The sequence below is a fragment of the Aquila chrysaetos genome, chromosome 24, assembly GCF_900496995.4.
Source record: "Aquila chrysaetos chrysaetos chromosome 24, bAquChr1.4, whole genome shotgun sequence".
Taxonomy (NCBI): domain Eukaryota; kingdom Metazoa; phylum Chordata; class Aves; order Accipitriformes; family Accipitridae; genus Aquila; species Aquila chrysaetos.
The window spans coordinates 19204743-19224326 of record NC_044027.1 but is presented as its reverse complement, the minus strand read 5'-3'; the positions used below and the strand labels follow the sequence as shown (position 1 = coordinate 19224326).

The following is a 19584-nucleotide window of genomic DNA, read 5'->3' as shown; positions in this document are numbered from 1 at the left end:
AAACTTTCCTTTGCATTAAGTATGAGATTTTCTTCTAAAGTTGTTCTTCACTTACACCTAAAGTAGTATCTGGTTTTATCTGATAATTGCCTATTGATCATTCATTCAGTTTAATTTGAAGAGGAGTTTATCAAACATGTTAAAAAGAATCAATAGGGTAAATAATTCTCTATTAAAGCTATAACTACATCCACAAATGCATTAAAATTCATACTTAAAATTACCACAGACTAATATATTGAACTCTTCTCATCCCATTTTATCTAGAGGTGATATTTGCACATGGAAAAATTTTACAGATGTGTTTATTTTGCTTCATTGTGATTAATGTCCTTCTACAGTAAAGATAATGTTACATTTGTCCTGTATATTTGTTACTTTCACTTAATGGCTTAAATGCCTTACTTGTGTTTGTGATAATCTATCATCTTCTTTTGTACACAGTAGTGTTAAAAATTGTTTTGATTATGGTTTGAGAAAATTTACTTGTAAATTATTCACTAAAAATACGTACCACTTCAGTGTATCCTAGATTCTGTCAGTACTATGTAATTAAATAGTTCTTAAAGATATTTTCTGCTGGAAAGAATTAGCATGTTAAAACAGAAGTGTATAGCTTTGTCTGTACCTTGGCAGTATTCATAAACAAAAATAAATGTAGTGAGTAAATAGAATTATTTAACTTGTTCAGTATTTTGTTCTTTAATGAACTGTAGAGGTAAAAAGTAGCAGAATCTCACAATTGGCCACCTCTCTTGCATGGAGATTGCAAAAAGCATGCTTTGTCGCACTTAAAAATACCAAATGTGGTATCCAGTAATACAGTAATTACAGCGCTTTTCATTTTGATATATTTCTTGATTGCTTTGCTTTACCCTGAATATGGGATTAGGTCCTTCACTAAATCATCTTGAAGCAATTCTGTATCTAGACTAAATCCTTAGAATACAGTGGGTATCAATCACATGGACAATTAAAATTGAGTATTGACATGTTTTTAAAATAGTCATACATCTCAATTTTGTTTATCTCAAAGTTTTAAAAACCTAATGACCTCATTGCAGCTTGACTATAATTACCATGTTTAAACTTCTATGCATTTTTTAGTTTAAACAGCCTTTGTGTTTTTTTTAAACCAAAAGAAAATTAATGAGAAGAGACAAAGAGACATCAAAGAGGTTTTCCCTCTGATTGCAGTGTTAGAAGTTTTGCCTGAAAATAGGTTACATTTCTTCTGTTTTCAGCTGAATCCTCATTAACTTTACATTTTAATGATGTCCAGAGCAAATTATACGATTATGGTAGATGCCTTAAAGGGAAGCTTAAAGGACACCTTTTTAATGTTTGTTTCTTTATTGGTGGCAGTATTTGCACCAGTATTATAAACAGTGTTAGAATGCTAAAATTAATTCCAAAACATACCCAAAATATCTTCCATTTTTTGTCATATATGTAGTATAAGTATCTTTATTTAATATTTAAAACAAGTGGAGCATGTTAGGGGGATATCTTCATCTTTGTAGAAGAAAAATGTAAATCCTGTCCTTTGAAAGAGTTTACAAATTACTTCTGCATCTTATAATTAGTTTAATTTATAATGATAAAATAAAATGGAGATAGATGATGTAACAAAGCCTCTGAATTGGTTTATTTTCTTGAACCTTCAATGGAGAAGATGATTGAAATGTTGATAAAGTGATAGCTTGTATTTTTACAATGGCATAAAACATTATTGGGGGAACTTGGTGGAATTTCAATTTATTCCATTTAGGGGAACAGTATTAGCAGCATATATGTCTCCTACTAAAAATTAAGATTGCATCATTAACTTTTTAGATGAAGGATTGTGTTATATCAAATGCAGCAATGAGAGCTTGTATTTGGTACACCTTAAACAAGGTTAACTGAAATTGGTGACAGCTTGAATGGAATTTGAACAGTTGAGAACAAAAACATATCTTAAAAAATAATAATAATTTAAAAAAAAGCACACACCCCCCCCCCCCCCCAAGTATAACAATTCTATATTAACTTTTTTTTTTTTGCTCCCCTTCTTCCCCCTCACACTTTTGCCCCATGGAAGGATACGTCATTTCTGACTGTAGCTCAGTGAAAAGTTAGACCAAAAGGTCTTGTGAAAAGTGAGGTCTTCTGTTTCCCTGTCCTGACACTTGGCATCTGTGTTTTATGAATAGAACCTTTGATTTTCTGGCACTGCACTTTAATCAATAAACTAAATTTTTGGGAGGTGGGATTATGGCAAGGTGATGGAAAGAAGAAGAAGTAGCAATGTCCCAAAGCTCAGCTACGAGGTAGAACTCAAAAGCCAATTGAGATAGTGAAATGCCATAATTTACGATTTTAGAAGATAGTACTTCATGACTACATTGCCATAATAGAAGTGAATTTCTAATTAATCCCTGATTATTCCTATCGATATGGCTCTGCTTGGCATATGATTTTATGAAGCTTATGTCCTGCATCTATACGTTCAGTATTTCAGATTGGTATTTCTAAAAAATTTATTTGCAATGGAAACAATCTTTGGTACTTTTTTTTAACAAATTCAGCCTTCTCATATGTTCCAGACTCTTAATTCCTGAATGACTGCCTGTCTGCTGTAGTGTTATCCAAAGTTTGGTGTTGCTGTTCATCTGTGTTCTGTAGTTCAGGAGAACTGCACTTGCATATTGTCATCTGCTATAAGATGTTCTTGAGAGCTCAAATTTGTAATGACTGTCAAAATAATCCTTCTTGTCCTGAGAATTCCACCTTAAAGGTGCTACGATTTTATGATTCCACTGAAATTTGCATAGTGTTTTAGTGTCTTGGCATATGTACACATAGCTCTTATGTAAATGAAATTTTCCCATTTATTTTGAACTCAGATAAATAAATTTTTGCTAAATACTGCCTGGTTGACTTCTTCATCCTTGATTTATACTACTGTGTCTTGATGGAAGCACTTGATATGTCCATCATTAATAAATAATTGAATAATGCAAGAGTCATTAGACAAAAAGGAAACTGAACTTAACCTTTCCATTTCAGTATGATTCTTACATACTCTTTTTAATATTAATAAATTTTCTGTAGAAACTGTTCAGAAATCTAAATTGTCATGATTGTCTAGGAGTTACGGCAGACCCAAACTACACATCCAGCTTGGTGTGCCTTAGGTGATCTCTTCTTAGAAAATGGGTTTAAGTCTTTCAGATGTTTGGCACTCTGTAAGCTTGAAAACAGCTTTCAAAAGTGGTGGTTTAAGTTCCTACTTTAGCTTAAATCTTTTGGCTTTGATGCCTTCTAATGTAACTTCAGTTTGAAGACTGTATCACTAAAGAAGAAAAAGTTGAGTGCAATTTCCTGCCTCTTTCTCACCTTTATTTTGTAATTATCAGAGAATTTACAGTAACTTAATCTTCAGTTGAGATGCATAATAAAAATACTGATTAATAAGGTCTAGCTGACAGAAAGATGTGTATGTTATTCTTATTTCCTTGGCATGCAGGATTTTGTATAGAATCATATTAGCACTAAAAACCTGAAATGTTCTTCCTGGTAACTTATTCTGCAAGTATTTGCAGCGTGGCTATTTCCAGCCAGTTATGTGTTAATGATAGTGCAAGGTTGAAACATTCCAATCATTCACATGCCTGTCCTCCCTTTCTTATATGTGTTTCTTTGCTCAGTGTTTTTGCCTTATTTCTTTTGCTTTGTTGTGGTCAATTCAGTCAGTATAATAGCAAAGACATTGGTTTTTTTTTTTTTTTTTCTTTAATAAAGAGTTATGTTAGAGATATACTATAACAGAGATAAGAGCTATTTATGTCCTAAGCTATTGATTTTTAATTAATGTTGCCTGGGCTCATACATGTTGGCAGAATTGCTAACAGCTTGTGGCATTTTTTAATTCACATCTTCTTTTTTGGTATTTTGACAGTGTCATTCATATCTCATGAAAAAGTACCTCGTCAGGTTAAATGTGTTAAAACACCGAGGGGGGAAGAAAAAAAAAAAAAGGAGAGAATGGAACATAGGGCTGCCTAGAAACCTTGATCCATTGCCAAAGTATTTAAACAATTTAGTGTTTTGGTTTTCTAGCTCCAAGCTGCTTCTCAAATCCCTTGCTAATTAATCCAGTTAATTCTTTGTAGACTAACTGTATGCGGGGCTTTTTCTTGTGCTTCTATCGCCGAGAACCCTGTTTTGTTTGAAGCAAACCTAAGCTCTGTTATAAAGGTTGTAGTAATAAAGTGAGTACTTGTAGATGTAAATACAGTGTTTTGAGCCTTTTTAAAAGGAGTTGTGTTTGTGTGTGTAACTTCTAATTTAATCTTTCATGTTTAAAAATTAAACATATATGCTTGTAAAGATGGAGAGAACTTTGTGATTAGTTTGATCATTTAAGAAAAGACAGTAGAGCCTCTATAGAACAATTATGACATGAAGTATTAGTGTTGTGATATTACAACTAGTGATATATGTTTATTTTTCAACAAGTAAGTTACTGTAAATGCTGTTTGTTTCTATACTCCAAAACTGACTATTGGATATAGGGCAAATAAGAGAGTTTCACAGAAGGGGAGTTTTTAGAAATGACCTGTTGATACTTTGTACTCTAATCAAGAGAATTCGAAGGTGGTATAAATTCAGAACTGGAAAAAACAGCTAGGGAGCAGAGAGCTTAGAAGCCCAATTAGACATGGTATGAGATAAGGAGAAAAGAGTATACGCTCTTCAAGGTATGCTTATTTGTGATAAAAGCAGCTACAGCTCTTGAGGTTACTTCTAGTTTTTAAGATTTGTTGAAAACAGCTTCTCCTCATCATACTGCTTATCAGTGCTAAGCATATGATTGCGTGCAATAATGCAAGTGTAGCTCTAGCTGTTAGTGATGTTTCTACCAAGTGCTATGAGAAAAGTGTCTCTCTGAATGTTCTACTCCATCAGCTTTCTCAGTTATTTTGAGAAGTTGATTCTGAGGACTTACTGTCTATAGGACACAGCTTTCCCTCCTATTCTGTCTAATACTAGATGTTTTGCATATCAGTGATGATGTGCAGATACTGGAGACTACATTTGTGCTACCAGCTGGCCATAACAAGTTACACTCCTCGTTTCCTTAGTCATCCTCTATAGATTTGCATGTCAGCACAATGGAAGTCAGTGACCATCTGCACTTCAGCACCTTGTGGATCAACCTGTGGAGAAAAATTGTGCAAGTGGATTAAAGTTGCATTTTTAGATTACTTTTGGAGTTAGTAGTGAAGGAAAAAATTGTTTTTAGCAAATCTGCTGCTAAGGGTGGACACATTGAAAAGAATTGGCAGAGCTCTTGAAAAAGTCTGAAAGTGTAGTTGGGAGTTTGTTGTGTAATAAAGCTGGGCAAGGAAAAGAGAAAGCAAATTAATGAAATTGCTAGTTTTATAGACACCTGATTCCCAGTGCTGGCTATTAAATGAATATAACATGACTATGAAATGTTCCTGCTCAGAACTAGACTAGTCCACTATCTCAGGAGCATCTTGATAGCTGGATAAGTGCTATCATATGTCTTGGAAGTATCAAATATCTTAAAATGTTCCTAGTGCATTTCTGTTTTGCAGTTAAAAATCCTTTTGATACCTTGGCCTTTTCCACAGTAACAAAAAATGTTCTAAAATTTTTTAGTGAGATGATAGCTTTCCTGTCTAGTTACACTGAATATCAGCAAGCTCCTCTTTTATATAAACCAAATTATTCTTCAAGCTGATAGTACTGCTTTAAATGTGCTAAACTTAATTTCTCAGAGACCTTTTTATTGTAGCATCACACAAAGTGAGCTTTGTTAATAGTAGCTGAAAGCATTGCAGATATGAAATAGGTCAATACTTCAAGTGTAAATATACCCACAGTTCTGTTGCAGTGCTTGATGCTGTCCTATTAATGAACTTTACTCCAAAAGAGAGAAGTCATTCTGAGTAGCTGAACACTCAGTGATTTTCTTTTTCTTTCATCTCATGGTCATTAGCTACAAGGTGTATTTTTCCACATTAGGACCTCTTTTCCCTTACCCCCACTAAGTTTTGAATAGTGTTCAAGAAGTTCAACTTCTGTCATCAACACATCTGACTCCACAGAAACTTTTTGCAGGAGAGTGTATTGAATGCTTTTCCTGTTTTTACAAACTTTCCTCTCATTTAATGCTTCAGTTTGTAGGCTTTCACAAGACCTCAGTGATGCTGCAGCCTTAGTGGAGGCTCACTGTGACCACTCTCTCATTTTATTTTTTTAAACTTGCTTCCATCTGACTGGCCCTTACGAATTTTCATTACCATTTTGATGGAATGGACAGTGCTAATAGGACTGACAAGTTGAGATGGGCATCTTACATAGTTCAAGCTGAAATAAAAATGTGAAACTGAGTACTGAAGAGTACAAGGCTAACTTCTGAAGTGTATCAACAAAATAATTATTGCTATCTTTTATATATAATCTTGCACGCCTTAAAATTTAGGAGTGAGTTGGTGACCGTTGAAACTATTGGTCAGTTAGGATCATTTAATACCATGTATTTCTGCAGTTGTAAATGCATTAAGCATGAAGGTCTAAAGATGTGTACATTGTTGTAGAAGCCACAATGGTAGTATTACTCTTTATAATAATGTCTCCCCAAAACGGATAGCTAGGTTTGGCTGTCATTTATTGTTAGTGAAACATATATGAATCAGATTCGTTGTGTGATAGATAGGATATATTTAACTATACATTCAAAAAAGTATTTAAATTAACATCTCCACTAAAGAAAACAATAGAATTAAGAATGGGATTTTCAGTTTCCTGTGTCACAATTTCATCTTTGATAGTATCTGGTTTTTCTGTTTCAATGCCATTTGGATAACTAAAGCATCCTGAAATAAACAGAGAAGCAATAATAGAAATTTTGAAGCCGTCAAACCCCAAAATGATTCTGAAGAGCTTGTTTTCTATAAAATCTTATATTGCTATGCAGGGAGATTCCCATAAGATATGATATTTGTGCAGATCAATAACATAGAGCAGTGTCATTGGGGGCTGGTGGTACCCTACTGAAGTAACACATGATAACTTTGAAACTGAAAACAGTTTGAGACTATCAATATTGAAAGTATGAAAGTAAGGTCAGAGTTTTAAACATTATAAAGTTACATAGCTTGAGGCTTAGAAATCAGTATTCACTGTTGCATGTTTAACAAAGAAGGTATTCTCTGTGTAGTTTAGGCAATTATACAATTGCTGAAGAGTCGGGTTGTTTTATTTTTCTTTTTTAGTACACCACTTCAAGAACTTCTGGTTGGCTAGAACACTTTTGTTCCAAGTGCTTTTTGAGTCAGTTCAGATTAAACCTGAAATGTGATGGTCCATATAACAATGAATATATTTCTGTAGTACTTGCATGTATTTGCCTAATAATATGTCTATCTGAATTTATTATGGTTGGTGAATTTTGGAAAGAGATTAAAAAAAAAGTTAGATGACTGTAAAGTGTTCTGTAATACATGGAAAATACAGGTTATTAGCAAATTAAAATGGCCATAAGATCATTAAAACTAAAACAAAAAATGGTGAAAATAAAGCAGTTTGGAAAATGTTTATAAAATTCAAAGTATTTTCTAGTAATGAAAAGCCTGGCGGTATGTTGGAAAATACTATTTGTTTTCATTAGCAATTCCTTTAGGTTTTGTAATGTAGTTGATTGATTGCCATGGCCATGTTGTGGTTTTACATGAGTTCTGTGTAATATAGTATATCTAAAGAGCAATATGACATTAAAATGTTATTCCTGGCTTTCTTCAAAACAACAAATAGAATTAAAAATTATCTGGTTGACACAGGAAAGTAGAAAATGTGACATTACATAAAAATTTCTCTTAAAATTAATCGGATAAGGATTTTTTTTGAATGAAGGTGCTTATTAATATGCCAATGTTAGGTATGAATTAAGTTGGCTATAAACTTTCATTTTATCAAATGTAAGTCTTTTTTGCTGTAAAAAGCTAGCTTGAAGAAAATGTTTTGGGTTACATATGCTTGAACCTTTAGCAGAAGCAGTAATCTTGGGAAAGCAGATAGGCATACATAAGCAATTTGAAATACATGTCTTGTAAATATTAAAGAGGGTGACTGTTTCTTGTAAAAATGTCAAAACTCTAGTTGCTTTGGTCTTATCTTGAGTAACTTGAGAATTTGCATTCTGGAAATATAAGTTAAACTGGCAGATTTACACAATCACCGCTTGTGTCTGGTATTGTTAAACTCTAGATGATGCACTAACTCTGGATTAATTTTTCCTGCATGCTAGCTACATGCGATGAAGGTCTGTTTATTTTTCTTCCTTTATTGCTTCTGAGACTTAAGAAAAATCTTGTCTTGTAAATCCTGCCCTGTGTGGTATTGACACTTCCAGATTGTCACATTTAAATCATAGCATGAAATATTAGTTAACTGTTTCTTTCATATTTTCAGGACAAGGAGGGCTTGCCAGCTGCTGTTGAAGTGAAGAGGCTGTCACCAGGCAACTCTGCTGTCTCAGAATATAAATGCAAAGAGGCAGGAGAGAAACGAATTCACTATTCATGGCCTGACCACTTGAAACATATCTCTATTAAATTTATAGAGTGGTGAAAAGGTTACGAGAAAAAAAAATACTGATCAAACACAAATAAATTTTTAAAAATCATTACAAACAAAAAAAGCCTACTTAAAAGTAGGTGTTCCTATTCAACTTCTGCATTTAAACTCTTTTGTACAATTATTACAGGCAGCCTGTAAAATGTTTCAAAACAATTTGTATTTAATTTTGTAAGGCAGGCTTTGTGGATTTCTTGAACATTGAACTAGGATGTTACCTAATTGTATTTTTTTGCAAGTTTTAGCTGCTGTGTAATTTGCTGACTAAAATTACAGGGGAAAAAAAGAATTAAAAACATAATCCATTCAAAATTTGCTCCTTGCAGGGCTCCTGGAGTTTGGCCTTAGATTTCCAGTAGTACTAAATTTCTGGGTTGGTTGTAGAACAGATGGTTATGAAGAGAAATATCCCCTTAAGTGCATAGTAAAGCAACTCAAAAGATTCATCAACCATGCTTTAATGTGGACCTGAGGTATCACCAAAGTAATTAACCATTGCATATAAAAGATCTGAAGACCTCAAATGAAGATGGGAGAAACATGTAACAAACAAGACTTGAAATAAGTACTTTTTTTTGTCTCTGTTTTTGATCTCTGTTATTTCAGCTTTAGTTCTGTCCTATGCATCCCCTTCTTACAGTTCTAGCTTTAGTTATATCAGTATCATCAGTTTAAAAATTAATCTGGACTGAGAGTTTTCTGCTCTTATTTGTAAAGAAATAATTCTGAGTTTTCTGATCACTGAGGACATCTTACACTTTCTAATGTCTCCTTATTCTTACAGTTTAGAATGTTAGTAGAAGGGAAATTAATCTGTACTTTATACGACTGATTTTTTTTTTAAAACTGATTTCGTGGTATGGATGAAACAAAAGGAGTTAAGGATTTAATATAGGGGTAATTCCCCAACCGTATTTCATATATTGAACACTCTGTGCTTGCAACACAACTGTTTCACAACTGTTCTGTTAAAAGAACTGGTAAAGTTTTGATTAAACCCAGCACCATTCCCTATGAGAATCCAAGACAGTAAATAATATCAGTTGAAGATGGAACATGTTACCTTATAAAGGGTCTAACTAGTCTGATGTATAACTTTTCCAATATCCTTTTACTTATCATTTATCAGATCTTGACTCTGACACATGCATTTTCTTCATTCCCTTGCTTCTTGATCTGCTTATATTACAACTTAATGCTGTGGAAGGGAGGAGCTGATCTTGTTCTTGGGAGAGAGATGACTGACTTCATAATACAGAAGAGATTTGGAATAAAATATGAACTGAACCTACTCTTCAGTTTTTGTGGTTGTGTTTACATTAACATTTAGATCAGAGCTAACTTCAGTGGGTTTTGGTTGGTGAGGTGTGTGGGTTTTTTGGTTTGGTTGGTTTTTTTTGTTTGTTTGTTTTTTTAAATTTTCCATCATCTGTTTATTTCATGATACTTCAGCTCTTCAAATGGTATTGAAACAAAAGAACAGATTCTTTCAAAGCTGTAACTGTGCCAGAGGAAACTGGAAATACCATTCTTAACTCTACTACTTTTTTGTAGTGGAATGTCCCTGTGATGCTAAATGCCTTTTAAGTGGCAAACTGGACAGTTCAGCAACTTGACTTGACACCAAATAGCTGATTAGGAGTTGCTAAGAGGAGACTACTGTAGCCTCTTTTTTCTGTAAAAGGCAATCAATGTTTTTCCTATCTTCTTATCCAAAAGTGAGTGTTGTTTCTATTTTGCACTTACTAAACTTTAGTTTTTTTAACAGGATTGTAAAATTAATTTAGCCAAGACACCTTTAGATGGAAGATTGGTTTGGGTGCTAGAAGCAGTGAAAGTCTCGTATTTAAGATTTACTCTCAATGGGTCATAAAGCTGCTGATGGACTGATGCATGCACTGGAAAACTGATGTGAGATCAGTTAGGAACCCAGCCGCCTGAGGTGTACTGAAACATAAGGGAACTTTGGCAATTTTGCCAGTTCTTGTACGGTTAGGGCTATTACCGCTCCATATCTCTTTATTCTGGAGAACTGTATGTAGCCTTAAGTAAAAATGCGTGAGGAAGTTGTAGATTAACCTGCTTTATTTTGGAAGGATTTTAAAAAATATGTATGTAAGATGCTGCTGAACACTGCCTAGGAAAGTTTTGCTCCTCACTGCCCCTCTGGCTCTTGATGTGTTAATAATATAAAAACAATTATGGAAATCATAGTGATTTGTTTAATCTGTTCCATTTTTTTCTCTTCCTTCCTGTTTCCTGTGATGTATATTTTATGTTGCCTTTGCTCTCAGTCTTTCCCGCTTTTGGATCATTTCACTGAACTCTGAACAGCATTTTGTGTGTGAGTTGCAAATCTTATATTCTGTTTCTAGATTAAACTGTTGTGAAAAGCATTTTCATGTTACCAGTGAGGTTTTTGGCACTTGCAGGGCAGACTTCCAAGTGTTCTGTTAAGAGAGGCAAACTTGCAAGTCTGTTTTTTATGGCTTTAATGTCAATGGACTCATTTGAAGAGCAGCTGATGTGTATAGTACTTGCTGATTCACTCAACTGGTGATTGCACATCATTCACAAAAACTTCAGTAACTGAGAACGATAGGTCAGTGTCCACTTATTTATGCTTAACTTGTCACAAAGATGTGGACTATGTCCTAGAAATGGAATATTTGTTTGAAATGTGATATGCTAGGTGAATAGTTTCATTGCATACTATTCTTATGCAGGTTGTATTTTTGAATATTGAACCTGCTATGTATGCTTACTATGCATATTGATATTTTGGGGTAACTTCAATTGCATGCATTGTGTGCTGGCAGGTTTTTTTGTGTTTTTTTTTTTTTTTTTAAATATAGTTTGTAAGACATTCTTATAGAATTTTGTTTTACATCTTGGTTGTTTTCTGACTTGTATGCTTTTAGAATAAGGAGTACTTTAAGAAGAAAAGATTGAAGGCTTAAAGCTTCACATCCAGAAAAATGGAATTTTTATTCTATGTGTATTTTGTGCCAGAACTTGTTCTAAGGTTTCTTGTCTGCCTTCTTGTGTGTGTAGGTTTTTTCTCTCTGACATTTTCTCCACACACCCCCCCCCGCCCCCCCCCCGCCCCCCCCCCCCCCCGCCTTTTTCTCTCCTCCCCTTCTTCCCCACTCTGAGATGTTATCTGCATGCTAAGTCTGCAGCAGTTTAAGGGCAAGCAGAAGTGTTCGGCTGTACTGAATACAGGACATCAAGGAGATTGCAGAGGTTTGGAAAGAAGTTTACATTACTTTTTAGTTATGCTGCATAAGTGCTATAATGTGTAGTGGGTGTTGAAATTAAAGTTGCTCTGAATGGAATTCCATTTCATTTTAGAGGGATTGCAGCTATAAAGACCTTAAAAAAGTCAACGAGCTAAATCATTTAGTCAGGGAGGAAAAATGAAGTAATTTTCACTGTATTTTTCAATTTGGGATTAGTATATCTGAATGATTTGTAGCCAATATGGATTAAATTGGCTGACTTTTATCAGAAGAAACAGGTTAGTATGTATTGGGTTTGTGCGGTTAACTCTGGGAAGTATTTTCCGATAATTTTTTGAAGAACTTCCCTGGTTTTATAATTTCCATACACTTCAAATACAGACCAGTTTGAGTTGCGCTATTTTTAGAAGTAATTTAGCATGCCTCTTTTAAAAGCAAAACTCTTCACTTTATGATGTAAGAAAAGTTGAGAGTAAAAGAGCAGCATAGTTACACTAATATGCCATTGTAGCATGTTCCCATCCTGTCATCTGGAAAATTAAATCAGGTTACAGCATGGATTAACATCTAGACTTGTGAGGAGGGGAAGGTAGTGTCTTAAATGCCATGAAATTGAACAATGGGATTATACAGTTCACAGCTAATTTCAATATTCTTCTGTATTTGGCTTTTTGTTGAACAAGATTCTGTAGGGAGAGGCAGTAATAGGTTTTAGAACTTGGAAACATTCACATATTTACTAAAATACTAGCAATAATAGTTTGAATATGGTTGAGTAATCAGTACAATGCTCTACATAATGTGCATAGATGTGAGGTAGAATCTCTACCACTAGAGCGAAAAACTACATGTGTTAGCAATGAAAACTGTATTCACCTAGTGTGGAATCAATGGTTTCTGTTACCCATTTGCTGATACTCTATAAATGCATGGCAAAGAATCAAAAAGCTGCTGTGACAGTGCAGAAAAGTTTTATATCACTGAGAAATAGCATTGTCTTTTCTTACCCCTTTTCAAAATAAAAAATATGTTCAGTTACAAAAATTTCACATATTGTTCATATGAGAAGTGATTCAGTAGTTTCCCTCAAAAGCACCTCTTAAAATAGTTGCAAAGGAAACTGCTTCAAAAATAACCATGTGATCTATTTCATATGTGTTTTTCTAACTGGTCCTCCCTAGAACACAGTGTCTGTCGTGAGTAATAAGGTCTAGTGGATCTCCAGGTCTTTGGCCAACCTAGATTTTATGGGCAGCAGCTGCTTTGTATGGAGCTATACCCTCTGGGAAGAGGGCTTACAATGATGTGCATCAGGTTGGTAAGTGAACTCACTCAGACTTCACTGAAGTCACTCATGAATCTTAGGAAATTCATATGACATGCCATTGGTTTAAAAGCTTTTTACACATGAGTGTAAGCATTAGGAATAAAATTTACTTTTTTCTTAGTACCAACAGTTTTAATTTAAATTTGTGCCCATACAAGGATGGGAGATTGCAGATAAGATGGTGTATTTTAGCTTTATTTTGCAATGGTATTGTTTGTATACTTTCTGCTTTACACTTGCAACTTACAATTTCCGGTGCTATATTTCAGCATGCTATTAATATTAATATATGGTTGTTTTCCAGTTAAGTTTGTCAGCACTTGCTTTAGGCAGAAACTGTGTGGATCTTGTCATCTTTTGTGAGCTGAAACTACTAAATCAGATGTAATGAAAGATAAACAGGAGATACTAAGTTACCATCAACGTACAAGTTCAGCCTGTAGCACAACTTGAGTTCATATTTTGGGGTTTGGGAAAAGTTTAGTTTGAGAAGCAGCTCCATAATTCATGTGACCTTTTTTCTTTCTGTTGTTAATTTTCACTTTCTTTGTTTATTGTTTTGCCATGTCTCCTTTTGCTGACCTCAGCTGAGCTTTTAATGCTTTAGAACTGGTGCAGTGGAAATCTTCAAGCTCTCTACTTTGCTGTAACTGTTGAAGAGGTTGGTTAGGATTTCAGTCTGTCTCTTCCCTTGTTCTGATGTCAGCAAATAGATTCCACTATCCTGAACTTGAAAAAAGTATTTTAGGTGTGTTTACTTTGTCTATGGAGTATTAAAGCAGAAAAATATTTGAGCATCATTTAATTAGAAAGCCTGTTAAGTACATGGAATAACAGTGTTCACTGTGTTTTGAGTTGCAAAGGGTTTTCTTAGTGTCTGGAGATGCAGCCAAGCTACATCTAATTTTGTTTGCATGCAGTGTGCAAAACAAATTACTGTTAGTAAAAGTGTTTGAAGTTTTCAAGTTACTTTAGTTTTATAGGCAGAGTTGACAGTCAGTTATGTCCATGTCTTTACCACGTATTTCATATGAGTGCTGAAGTATATTTTACTGTTACTAGTGGTGCTGATTAAAGCTGAATCCTGAATACTTGGCTGACCTACCCTCCTGTATTCCTCCATTTGTATGACCGTTTTCCTCTGTTCAGAGTAATTTGGATATTGTGTCCATTGTGATTATTAGGTGCCTTGTGCTTATCCTTTCAATGGAGAGCCTTGGCCATACTGAGTAATAGTAACATTTGTTTTGTAGATGTTTATATTTAATAAAGTCAGGTGTCTTGATGGCCGCTATTTAAATGTATGTATTTATGTAAATCCTCTTGGTTTAGTGAGGGTGCTCCAGCTTCCTGGAACTTCATGTAATGGCCATATAACTTTTAAATATGATTTTATTGTGTATATGTGTATAGGTAAGCATAGCTAAAAACGCCTTTCAAATGAACATTAGATTAACAATGCAGAATGGTAAAGTGATAAAAGGTATAAGATGTGATGTAGTTTCTTTTTCAATTGTGTAGTGTTTTCCAAGGAAAGATATTGAAAGTTTAGTAAATATTCCCAGACCATTTAAAAGCTGAAGTGGTGGAGCTGATGCAATGTTAAATAGAAAGTACTTGTAAAAACAGGAGGATGTGCAAGTGTATGGCTGCCAAGCATAATTTAAAGGTGGTTTTCTTAACTGTAGGGTACAAGGTTATATGGATTAGCCATTCTGATGCTGTTATGAGAGGTGTCTTCAAAAGCAGACTGTATACAAACTATATATCCCACTGTCTTAACAGGCATGTGACACCCAGTGCAATTCCACAAGGTGCTTTGCTCATCCAGCTAAGTACATATTGCTGTTATTTCCATTGAAACTGGTGGCTGAGAAATTAAGTTAATTCCATTGCATTGTGGATGAAATTAAATATCTTCTAATGTGTACAGTTGATTGACATAGGAAGTTTTTATTTATATTAAAGGCAGCTTAGCTTATGAATGTATCATAGCACTGAGATCCATGTTTCAGATGAAAATATAATTGTAGATTGTGTGCTTTGAGAACACGTTCATCTTGAACCTGTAGAAACTGACTCAGGTGGGGACTCTAATCGTGGTCGCATCTTTTTCTAAACTACAGTGTGGTAGTGTTTAATCTGGTGAGTGAAATAGTGCTATCTACGTGAGGAAATATATTCACCAAAGCCCAGATTCAGATGTTCTCAGTTCCTTACTCTTGAAAACAACCATAACTACTTCAGTTGCTTGAAGTCTGCAGGCACAGCAAGCATCCAGTGTATTTCCTCCTGTCTTCTTACTGAGCCTTGCAGTATGTGTATTTTACTGTCTAATTTTAGAGAGGTAGAAATAATTCATCCTTTGTGGTACAGATCGATAGACAAGTAGAAGTGGAATGGTACTTATTAAGAGATATAGAAAAGACTGTGTGATAACAAAGTGAAAATTTTATTACAGTCAATAAGCTACTATGTGGAAAAGTTTAGAAACTCCCCATTTTGTGTTACTGAATTGCTTAAGAGGCCCAATTCAATAAGATCTATTGCCTGTGGTTTTGTGGGGGTTTGGGTCGTCTTCAGTTTTCTCCTGTTACCAAGCTCACTGAAGATACAAAATAAGAAATAGAAATTCTAAATAGTTACTCACAGTTTATGAGTAACTAGGCTGGATGACCTGTAAGGAAGGGTTCTTAAAATGCAGCATACCTGCCTCTTGTGATATGCAAAAGATAATCCATCCTCGCTGCCTTTTCTCAAGAGAACGTGGAGGCCAGCCTCCTGCATTTACACATAGCCTGACCCAGCAATGCTGGAGGTGGCTGTCAGTATCACCACTTTTGTGCGAGAAGAGGAAGCCGTAGGGATGGACAGCAAAGATCAAAATGTTGCTGCTCCTGCAGCAAAGATATATTGCAGTTCTTTCCATGGCAAGAGCAAGTGACAAAATTTTGTTTTAGAAGCAATTTTCACTGGTGTGTATTTACCCCTAAAGAACAAATATTCAGAAATGCATAATTTCTGAAATAATTAAGGAAAATAATTTTGTAGTAGATCAATTAAACATTTCAGTAAGTTTGAAAATTGAAATATCTTCCATTACTAGCTATTGATATTAAAGAAATGTTGGAGGTATAGATTCTGATGTAGTGACGGTGGGAGGGAAGTTATTGTTCGTTACTTTGTATTGGTAATCAGCATAACTGCATTTTAATTATGTCCTGCACTCTACATCATAGACCATGGCTGTGAATGAGTCAACATTGAAAATTTTGCCAAATCCTGTTCAGCATGTAGTCTAGTGAACTGATGTACAAAAGGTAGTGGTCCTTGTAAGAGATGAGGACAATGGAAATCTTTTGTTTGTTGTAAGTTGATTTATTTTGACTTTCCTGTGTTAGGGACATGTGTGGAACAGGAGCGTTTTTTCTGTTTATTTTACGCTGTGTTTTCTGTGGCCACCGCTCACCCTTATTTCTTGATGGCACATAAATTTTTGAGAGGCAGGAAAAAAAATCTCAATTTTCTGTAAGAATGAACATATTTAAGTAAAAACTTGGAATGAAAATCGATGTATATAGACAAAGCTAAAATTAAAACCAAAGAAGAAATCCTTGGCTGTGATTTTTAAGTTATTATTTAAGTTGTGTTTTGTTTCATTTTAATGACAAAAGTTTGTAAGGTGACCTCTGAGACAATAAAAGCACCAGCAGGTATTTATTTGCCCATGATAACTTTCAGCTACCAGTGCTTAGGAGTTAATCTTACTATCTTGCATGTCTTCTGGACAGTGATGTGGCTAGGAGCTTTCAGGGTTTACATAAATACTGTTAAATAGGTGCCTATAGGCCTTTCTTCATGCCAGTGAGCTCCTGAAACTCAGGAAGGGCTTTCAGAATGCTAAGAAAACAGGAAAAATACATGCTTACACACACAATTACTTTGTATGACTAATATGTTTTGTTGTATTTTTAAAGAAAGGAGAATGTGGATTGCAATCTATGGAAGAATGTGTGTAGAGCAAACACACTACAGATTTATGTCCCAAAATAATTCCTCATTTCCTTAAAAATGGTAAATGATAAAATGCTGTGTCTGTTAGTATGTCTGTCTAAATTTATATTAAGTTGGAGAGCAATGGGTCAATAGAAGTTGTGTGTGCAGGAATGTCCGTTATCATGTTCCAGGCACCGTTAGAGATTTCTTACAAATTTATTTCTTTCATTGTTTTTTCTGTGAAATCCTGAAAGTTTAGCCTCAAATAATTAATTTTTAAAACATTTAAGAACATGCATCATAATAGATGTTGCATAGTTTCATCTTACCACTGATACTGTGCTTGCTTTGGTGAAATATGAAACTGTATTGTCCTGTTAATTTTGTATAAAGGACTGTTCATATGACTTCAGCTGTTCACATTTCTTTGCACTTTTGGACACTTAGCTTAGCACACTTACCTGGATATGGATTTAAGACTTTTCAAACTAAGGCTTTAAAAGGTGATCCCTTGCTTTCTATTTCTACTTTGTTGTGTTAATGTTGAAGGGTTTGCTCATATGCATATGTAAAATTTGATACATTGTGTATGTAATTGTATGTGTGTAATGGTGAAATGCTAAAACTAAGCATCTGATTGTCTGGAAAAAGTTAAGCTACAAAGTTGATTAACTACAGTATTGCTGTATTTCCAATGTAAAAAGAATACACCTTAATAAAAAGTTTGCATCTGCTAGCAATTGAATCACCAATCAACTAATTTATTACTAAAGTAAATTTTGCCATTGAGAAATGTAGGGTGGGGTGGGACTATTCTGGAATAAGTATATGGTGCATGGGTCATAAAAATGACTCTTCCACTCAAGCCTTAGCTACAAGGCAGTATAGCAGTAATTCAGCAGTAGAGGTTGTGTATGCAACGTCACTCCCTACATAATGATCAAAATTTGTGAAAACAGTGTATCCAGTGAGCCAAGCATCATACAACCAAACCCATCGGATTGCACCAAGGGTAGAAACTGCATAGCATACTGGTTGATTTTTTCCATGCATTACACTTTTTTCTGAACTCTTGTGTGATTGTTGTCTGGTTTGGTTTTTGTGATTAAAAAAATTCTTCATAGAATGGAATCTGGCCTTCTCAGACATATTCCTTTGAAAAATGGATGGCTTTGAAGAGTTCTGTTTTAAATAGGTTGTCATATAAATAATTTCAATCATGATATTCCGTTGTTTTATGAACATCTCTAATTAAATTTAAGATAACTTCTCAGGGAATACTACCATATTATTTATTCTGACAGCCAGAGAAATAAGTGTCTTGCATCAGTCTTGAATGCTTGCTAATCTGAAGCATTTAACATTTGTTTTCCTGATGACAGAGGTTCCAGGGCTATGTTAATTACCTCTTTCAAATTCTGGATAAATATTTTTTTCTAGGGACCATACCTTAACATTACTATAAAGTAATTTTGGGAGATTTGTAATCTGGTATCACTGAAAACCATCTACAGAGGTTAATCAATGCAGTGTCTGTAGCTGGCCAAAGTAGTTATCTGATTAAAAACAAAATCAAAGTGCATTTGGTAACCATTTTCTGGTGACAAGCCTAGTTGGCAAATTGCAGCCAGAAAGATATTGCACAAGGTAACAGCCTTAAGTTCAGTGTAGCACCAGGACATCTCTTATAAAATAATATATATATAAATATATATTTACATATACGTGTGTGTGTACGTACACATGTGTACGTACACACAGACATTTTTGGCTTCATGTGTTTTATGTGTGTATGTTTTATATACCGTTTTTGTCTTTCTGGAGGAGGGTAAAGGGAGAGCCTTGAAAAGTCCTTCCCTGCTCTTATCAACATAGCAGCCTCAGCTGCCCTCCTTGGATCCCCTGCCAGGGTTGCTATCATCTTCTGATCAAATATTAATGTGTGATTCTCTGCTTGCTCACTAATCCAAAGCCAATTAATATTATCTGTCAATTATTTACAGATCCTGAGGTGCGGAGGCAATTCCCAGAAGGCTACAGTGACCAGGTTTGGAATGCGTAATTAATTTTTTACATGACAAAATTTATTTCAGGGTTGTTCAACATATTATTACTGCTCTTTTTACTGAAAGAGATAAATGCATTCTTAGAAAGAAAAAGAAGCTGTAATTAGGAGCAGAAGGATAAAAACATTTTTACATTTAAAGCAGAAAACGGAAGAATTTTGGATCTCATAAGATTGTTTTACAGTCTAGTTTTTACAAGCGAACATGAGAGCGGGAAGGAAAATTGATTAATAAATTTCACTTTTTGCCTTTAGGTGCCACAGCCTGCAGTTCATTTGGCAGTCCTCACTTCATTGTCTGA

At 34.5% G+C, this 19584-nt stretch overlaps 1 protein-coding gene across 8 annotated transcripts in view; it reads left to right on the top strand.

Annotated features, from left to right (window-relative positions):
• DENND1A (DENN domain containing 1A) overlaps nt 1-19584 on the top strand; it is a 215670-nt gene that overhangs the window by 17100 nt on the left and 178986 nt on the right. For all 8 annotated transcript variants that reach the window (XM_030001059.2, XM_030001058.2, XM_030001055.2 and 5 more), the window contains exon 3: nt 19221-19264. Coding sequence is in view for 7 of the 8 variants with exons in the window: in XM_030001058.2 (XP_029856918.1) it covers nt 19221-19264 (44 nt within the window). In the remaining variant the exon portion in view is untranslated. The remainder of the gene's footprint in view (nt 1-19220; nt 19265-19584) is intronic.